At 39.0% G+C, this 8,668-nt stretch overlaps 1 protein-coding gene across 1 annotated transcript; it reads left to right on the forward strand.

Annotated features, from left to right (window-relative positions):
- The first annotated feature begins 1,769 nt into the window (after positions 1–1,769).
- On the forward strand, positions 1,770–7,616 carry LOC132206762 (probable G-protein coupled receptor 139). Its single transcript, XM_059641722.1, has 2 exons — positions 1,770–1,839; positions 6,718–7,616. Exons 1-2 carry the CDS (start codon positions 1,770–1,772, stop codon positions 7,614–7,616), a joined length of 969 nt encoding a protein of 322 aa, XP_059497705.1.
- The last annotated feature ends 1,052 nt before the right edge of the window (positions 7,617–8,668 follow it).

An 8,668-nucleotide genomic window follows, 5' to 3' on the forward strand; every position in this document is an offset into this window, starting at 1 on the left:
AACTGTACAACATCTTGGTGGCATCCGGTTCCTACATCCTCACTTTCCCCAAAGCTAGACCTTTATAAATTTTGGTAATTATCACAAATGTTACTTTGCATTATATTAAAAACCCATTTTGATCAGCATACAATCTCTTGCCGGCCTTACTACAAATACAATACATTCAGTAACATAGTACAGTGATACTATGTGCATTGTATTTATCGTTAAGAGTGGCAAGAGATTATATTGTTATCCAAAGTTTTTTTTAAAATAAAGTGAAAAACCAAAGTAGAGGAACAATGAGATGCATTTTGAAATTTTTAACGGAAGATTTTGGTAAAGAGGTACCTAGATCAAACCAAAAAAGTGAACAGCTGTGCGTTTTTTCCTTAAGTGGGAACAACAGAAGCAGCGTGAATCGATGGAACCAGGCTCCCACAGATCCTGGTTTTATTTTTGGGGTTTGTAAGCTTTAAAGCTGTATGTTTCTTTCCCTACTAAACCTCAAAGACGTGAATTGTATCTCTCTGACAGAATCCGGTGTGACACAATCTATTTTTCTGAATTTACCTTTGCCAAGTGTGTTTTGTTGGACATTGGTGTATTGGGACGGTCTCTGTTTCATCAATAAATAATCTTTGATTCTTCAAAGTCTTTTAATTTTACAGGGTTAATGTATTACCAATTCTTCTTTCTTCTTTTATAATTTTACTGGGGGTTCAAATAAATTGTGTTCTGCTTAATAATGAGTTGTATGACCTGTTTATTTACGTCGAGGACACACACCTTATACTTACCTTTCATAAGATAAAAGTTAGGATTCAGGCGATGTCCTTGATATTTTTACAGGGGAAGGGCTTCTTTGTTCTGGTCCATAGCAGAAATGTGATTTTCTGTGTTTTTTTTAGCAACGTTAGAAAATCTCCAGGATTCAATGACAAGTTTTTATATGGACAAGAAAAATGCACCTGTAGACGTCATCAAGATGCATGTCTCTGCTTTGAAGCTCACACCAAACCAGAAGTTCAATCAATTGGTACAAGACCTGTCATGCACTATCACCTCCTACCATTGAATAATTCTGCAACTGCAATTTGGAAGTACATCTGAACTCATAATAGTAGGTATCAGAGTTTTTTTTTCCACTCCAAAAGATGTTTTCTTGTTGTGCGGCATGCGTTTCATTCCATCTAAAATTCCGCTTTCTCGTCACTTTGCTCTTGATCAGGGAGTAGCTTCTCTTATGGCAGACTCTATTCCACACTTGAGAACAACAGCAAAAATGACACTTCACTTCCACACTTTAAAACTGACCACGAGAAAACCACTTTACTCTCACAGTTATAGCTAAAGTTGCAAAGTCCCAGAAAATCATAGTGCTTGCCTCTCTTTCAAGAGAAACAACTGTTGGTGTGATTTACCGGAGAACTTTTAGCCCTTTGGCAAAGGGGGAAGCTGAAAGACAGTGCCTTCATGGGAATCTCCAGGCAGTGCAGAATTTAATCGACACTGTTAAACTCATTCTGCACAACTGACCAATCGTCCAGCCGACTTAACTAACTGACCGCAATGTTTGAAAAGTATAATTATGTCGTTCACTTTATTAATTGACAAACAGTAATCCTGAAACTGTGGACCTTTGTTTATCGAACTGTAACTAAAGTGTGTGCTGTAAAATACTTTTCCCTGTGGACCGTCTCAGTTCAAATAAATATCGCACTTTTTGCTTGTGTTGCAGTATTAGGCCCTATAGCTTCAGGGACTTCTTCAGCTTCCAAAACACAATGCATGGGACAGTAAAAGGACTCTTTTATGCCATTTGTTATCCTATTATCGCTGCCATTGGTGTGCCAGGTAAGTCAGGGTCGCCAAAAAAGTTTTTTTTTATTTTGAAAATCTCCAGAAAGGTAATATTTTCACTTTCAGGAATGTAGGGGACATCAAACGGTCTCCAGATTTTTTTATGTATGATATGATATCACACTGTGATGTGATGAATGATAGAGTATTAATTGTGGTTTCACAATGGAATATTGCAACATATCATTTAATCAAGATACTTCACTTTATGGAAACGTTGTTTATTAGACTGCTGAATCATGAATTATAATTATTCGCAATGTATGAAAAAATGGCCCGATATAAAGTTTTAATTTTAACTTTGCAAAACGGAGATGAGTATTTGTTGTGCTACAGGATTTTTTTTTCAAAATAAAGCACCAACTTAGCAAAACACCTCAATGTGTGGATTTCTTGACGAAGCAGAACATTACTTATTATATACAAGCAATATACTGTCAAAAAGTTGACACACAAAAAATAACACGTTCACTGAATACAGGAATTTACAGTCCTACATTTGCAAGAATGTAACAGTTGCAGCAGAGTGAGTGCCCACACGTAAGTTCCAATTTTTAACGTAATCTGATGAACTAATTCGGCAAATGTTTGAAAACATCTGAACAGGCAGGTAGTTTAATCTATTATTGGTTTATATCCTCTCCTGATGGGTTTTGCATATTGTGAAAGATTGTTAACCGATAACAGACTGTGGTTGCCCGAATCAATAATCACTGTTCATCACGAGTTTCTGAGAATGGTGAAAGGTTAAAATAAAAACGGTTGGAATGATTTTAAGCAACATGCGAGACCAGTTGGAAACTGTTGACGACTATCAATGAAGGAAGGCTTCTCCCCACATCGGGGCCGTTGAAACTGAAAGCATTGCAATTCTGCATTTTTATTTGACTGAACACAACTATTGCTCACATCAAGCATGTCAGGAAGGTAAGTGGTCGAGGCACTGTTTTGAATTACACAGGCTTTAATTTTATTTGTTTATCCATCATTGTTTTAAGCATAGTAACTGATGGAAATAACTCATGAAAATGGCAATCTATTGAATGTGTCAGGAACGTGCAAGTCCAGAATGTGCACCATATAAACCTTGGAAAGAAAGCCCGAATTAATTCACGGAAACTTCTAAATTTATTAGCCTCAATTATGACGAAAGCAATATAAAAATATGAATTCAAGCCTGAAAGAAATGTTCAAGCTCTGCTCACCAAATCCTTATTTGTCAAGATTCAGCCATCTGATAAATGGCTGCCTGTAATGACGCAGGTAATGAATTGAATAACATGTTATAATCGGCCATTCTGTGAACACACTTAACATCCTATCATTCATCATATTCAAGTGTTGTATCATATTTAGCATAAAAATGCTGACAATTTGAGAATGGAATGGTTCATGAATACATACACAAATTATACAAATAACTACGTTCTTTTTTCCATAATTTGCAGCAATTTTACAGGAAATGCTGTTTTTTGCTGATGCCTTTAATTTATACTGCAGATGCAGGTTTTCACAATTTCTTCTGCCACATTGTCTGGCACTGGCTCCTGTCCGGAAGATGAAAGATGATTACAGATAAATAAATAGGTAAATACAAACGGTTCTGTCCAGTCAAGCAGAACTAGCATAGGACCAAATAAATTAGAGAACGATATCGATTGATCTATAGTAAATTTATAAACATGCATTAACATTGTCTCTTAATTTAACTCCTCTCTGTATTGAATTTTTCCAAAAATTTCTTCAAGGAAAATATGAGAAATGAAAATTAATATGCTCATTGGCTGTGCAGATCTTGGTTAGTAATTACTGAAATATTTCACACTCTTCCTCTGCCAGTTTCCATACGGTGCCTCAATTTATATCTCCCCACAAAATAACTCCAAAACAAATGCAATGAAATTGTCGCAATGTCTGAACATGATGATTGACACATGATGACTGAGAAATGCCTGCAAATCTTGAGTGGAAACAAAGTTTGAAAATGTCTGTTTTGGCCTCCAGCAGCCACAGTGCTTGTGGCTGATTTCCTGTCGTCTGTATTCGAACTGACCTTCCCTGATGCGGGCCATTCACACAAACCAATCAAGCATCACAGAGGCTTGGTCACTCAGCACATATTAGTAATAGAGCATCCGATTTTACCTGGTGCGAATAGAGTTAGAAAAATTCCCCACTTTACAGGAAAGCAATACGATTTCAGTTCCCTTCCCCTTTCCCTTGTCCTGGATTCCAGAGATGGGCTCTGAATAGGGGCCCTGGCCCTGAAAAGTTAAAGCTGCTTTCTTTTAGCACATGCTGCCAGACCTGATATGTTTCACCACCAATATCTCTTTGTGTCTCGGGATGATAATCTTTTGCATCCATTTCGAATCTAAATTGCTGCTAACCCTAATACCAAGTGTTGCCATATTGTCTACTTCTCCAATTCAGCCTGCTGTTCTACCTTCAATTAGCACACTAATCCTCTGGTGTTTGCTCAATGTATCCCAGCCATTTCTGTGCGCTGGTCCCCGAGAATCTGCCCAAATCAGACACAATGTCTATCCTCGACCCCTTCCACCTAGTTAGTCCACTAGTTCCTATCCACTGCCAAGTTGCTTGTTCCCCTTCCAGAGGCAAATATGTTACAACCACAACAATTACGTAACGCACAACCTGACCCTGCACATTGATTCACGAAGTTTGACACCTTCATGAATTATTAAACTCTTCCAGTCCGGCCACACGCATACTGGCTCTTGTCATGAGGCTGCGAGTGATGGTGAATGATTGAGGTTGACCGTATGTTGTAGTGATTACGATGGAGTGAGGTTGAGCCATTCAGTCAGTTCACAGTTCACTGTTGATGCTCACTCGTAACTCATATTTAGTCACAAATTGTGATGTATTTCAATGCAAACTGTAACTAAAAAAAAGTTACTAGTTCTTCTGCTTGATCCTGGTACAAACCTGTTGCAATATTGTAACGAGACTCGGAGTTATAACTTGTAGTGTATTTTTTTAAAGAATTCAAGGGATTTCCATTTCAGGGTTGAATTCAACTCATGAAGTCAAGTTTCTGCTTGTTTCTTCAGCGACTGGAGAATGTATAGTGGGAAATCGTCACAGGAACTTTAAACAAAACAATGAAGATAAATTACGTGATGTATGGAATGAAATCTAATGTCCTGTGCTTTAAAGTGTACTCAAGCACAGAAGTACAGGAGTACAGAGACTTTTGTTTTATAAATGTCACTGCTGATAATGTCATCTTAGGGACAAACACGTAGGTACAAATCTTAGATGCCAAACAGGAATTAAAAAGAAAAGTCTTTGCATTACTTTACCGTCATCAACCAATAAGTTAGAAATAAGACATCGTTAAGAGGATAAATATTACAGCCAGATAAACAATTACAAATATACAGTACATTGCAGTCGCTGAACTCAGCGACCTTGGCACCTGATGTATCTACCTGATTCAGACTGTCCCCATTCCGTCGCAGGCCGCCAGCGCATTCTGCCCCAGTTCTCATATTCTCCAAGGTAAATTTTCTTTTGGCCTACTTTTGTGCACTGGCGTCTGATGAGGACTCGCTTCCTGTGCTTGTGGCTTCTTCAGGTCTGCTTACCCTGAGCTGGCCACTGCACAGGGATCCCTCCCTCCAACAGTCGGTGCTCCCAGACTGCTTCCCCCAGTACAACCTCCACAGTGGAATTTAACTCCAGTGCTCTCCATGTCCTCCATTCTCTGCCAGTTTAGTCCAATTCATTAATTGAACAAAAAATTGTGGGAGGAAGAAGGAAAGAAGAGCGAGAAAAAAGAGAGAAACAAAGAAAAAGAAAAGGTGGAGCAGTGTAGTTACCACAGAAACATAAATCTGCAGCCAACGTCTGGTGGTATTTTACCAATATTTTCCTCAAAAAATGATTCAATCAGAAACGTCCTAAAGAAGGCAGATTTCAAAACAGTTAAACACATGAAGTTGGATGCAAAACTAACAATGAAGGAAGACAGATTCTGAAGGTTTCAGAAAGTAGTAGAATTGGAGGGATGTGGAAAATGCAGATGATTGCTGTTTATCCGCAAGACGGCAGGAGTGAGATTTTAGTGGGATTTGAAAATTCAGTCGTCCTGATTGTTCAGACTGCAATGTTGGTGCATGGGAAGTCAACATGTGTTGGCAAGAATTGAACTGTTAAATTCCTTAGTAAGTATTTCTCGCCAATTAAGAAAGTAATTAAGTTGATCAGTAAGTATTTTGGATTGCGTTAAGATTTCAATCCTAAACACAAGGAGAGATGCAGTGAACACACAGTAATTTTTTGGATGTGAGTTTGCTCGCTGAGCTGGAAGGTTCGTTTTCAGACGTTTCATCACCATTCTCGGTAACATCATCAGTGAGCCTCTGATGAAGCACTGGTGTTATATCCGGCTTTCTATTTATCTGTTTAGGTTTCCTTGTGTTGGTGATGTCATTTCCTGTTCTTTTTCTCAGAGGATGGTAGATTGGCTCCAAATCAGGGTGTTTGTTGTCCCAATCAAAGTGGTGTCCTTCCTCATCTGTATGCAAGGATACTAGTGATAGTGGGTCATGTCGTTTTGTGGCTAGTTGATGTTCATGTATCCTGGTGGCTAGTTTTCTGCCTGTTTGTCCAATGTAGTGTTTGTCACAGTTCTTGCAAGGTAAAACTTACACAGTACGTTTTGTGGTAGCAACTGACTTGAACGCCTTATGTATTCACACAAATTTAGTCAAAATATACACCTCAACGAAATGCACTTTGAATAGCCAAGAGTCAGAAGTTGCATTTGAGCAACATACTGGATGTGTCAGGAGCTAATGTTTGGAGTAAGTTTAATAACATATCTCTCGTATTCTTTCGCAGCCAATCTGCTGGCGATTGTAATCCTATCCCGAGGACGTTGTGGACTCTCTAAATGCATCACATACTATCTGTTGGCGATAGCCGCCTATGATTTTCTCGTCATAATAATTTCCGTAATCCTAAACAGGATTGGCCGCATTTATTTTAGGTATAGTGTCTTGTCAACCACACCAGTGTGTAGCCTTATTGCTGTGCTGGTGCACAGCACACGAGACGGCTCAGTCTGGCTGACAGTGGCCTTCACCATCGATCGTTTTGTTGCCATTTGCTGCCAGAAACTGAATACCAGATATTGCACTGAAAAAACCGCTTCATTGGTCATTGGAACAGTCTGCATCCTGAGCTGCATCAAAAATGTCCCTTTATACTTCATCTACAAGCCTTTGTACACAATTGGGGGAGTACCCTGGTTCTGCAATATCAAGTCCACCTATTACACATCTCCTGTCTGGCAGGCATACGACATGCTAGACCCTATCTTAATCCCCATTTTCCCATTTGTTCTCATCTTTCTTCTCAATGCTTTGACTATAAAGCACATTTTAGTGGCCAACAGATCCCGTCAGAGGCTTCGAGGTGTTGAGAACCGTCATGATCCTGAGATTATGAATCGCAAGAGATCCATTGTCTTGCTTTTTGCTATCTCACTCAGCTTCTTCCTTCTGTGGGCTGCCCAGGTTGGGCGTTTTCTCTACGTGCGAGTTAGAGGTGCAGGTTATTTCAACAGCCAGAATTTCGAAGACCCACAGTACATACTTTCAGAGACGACTAATATGCTCCAGCTACTCAGCTCCTGCAACAACGTTTTTATTTATGTTGTGTCTCAGAATAAGTTCAGAGAGGATCTTAAGGTGGTCATGAAAAATCCTTTCATCATCTATAGGAGTTTATTCAAATGATAGAAAAACAAAATTTCTCCATCCTACTTCTCTTCTCTTAGTTTGCAATGCTTTTTCACGAATGCAAAGCTGAAATTTCCAATAAAGCCTCTTGACTGAACAGGTGTGATGTCTATTGTCCAGCTGAGGTTTTTCTCGATTAATAAATCAAAAAGGGCCAGAAGTCATCGGAGCTCTGGCCTTTCAGAATGAGATGCTCTGGCATGGATCAGACCTGGACTCAACATTTCAGTTCTGCAGTGTTCTGGGCGTATGTTGATGTATTTACTCGTATTTCTCTTTCAATCACTCACTCTCCCTCCTTCCTCCCTTTTTAAACTTCCTTCGAGCCTTTGTTTTTTGTATCAGTACTGTCATCTCTGTATGACAACACGTCTCCTCTATGTTGTTGAAATGTGAATTCTGCTTTCTTCCCAGAGCTGCTATCAGATCCGCTGAGCATCTATGGCAATTTCTGTTTAAATTTTCCTTGAGTTAGTTTCTCAAGGATGCTTCTTTAGCATTATGAGTCCAATAACTGAAAGCCAACATACATGTATAAACTGCTGTACAATTTTAAAAACTTTAAAATTCTCAACGGAACTTGGGACAATTTGGTGCCAGTAGCAACCTCTTGTTTGTTCAAATTCCCGAGTGTAATGAGTCCACCTTAGTTCTTGGCTTCCTTTTTATTCCTTGCCTGCAGAGCAACTGTCCTTGCAACGTTCCTTCCAAACACTTTGTATTTTTCTTTTATCGAAAACTGACTTATTCCTTATTGGCCAATGTCAAAATGAACATTAGTCCAGAAGATCACATGTGGCATGATTTCTCTGTGACCTGGATGGAAGCTATAAAACTCCGACAAGGCTGGAATGTGCCTTGCCAGAGATTGTCATCTCCACCAAACCTAGTTTCTTTTAAGCATTCAAGGTGTTAGTTTCATGATGAAGAGATGCGAGTGGGTGGGCTCATTAACTGAGGAGACAGGGCAGAGTTTCTTCTTTTGAAAGTCGTTGAATAAACTGATTCATAAATAAAGATATTGAAATTACAGTGATTTTGTAATTGTG

This window comes from Stegostoma tigrinum, chromosome 43 (assembly GCF_030684315.1).
Source record: "Stegostoma tigrinum isolate sSteTig4 chromosome 43, sSteTig4.hap1, whole genome shotgun sequence".
Lineage (NCBI taxonomy): Eukaryota > Metazoa > Chordata > Chondrichthyes > Orectolobiformes > Stegostomatidae > Stegostoma > Stegostoma tigrinum.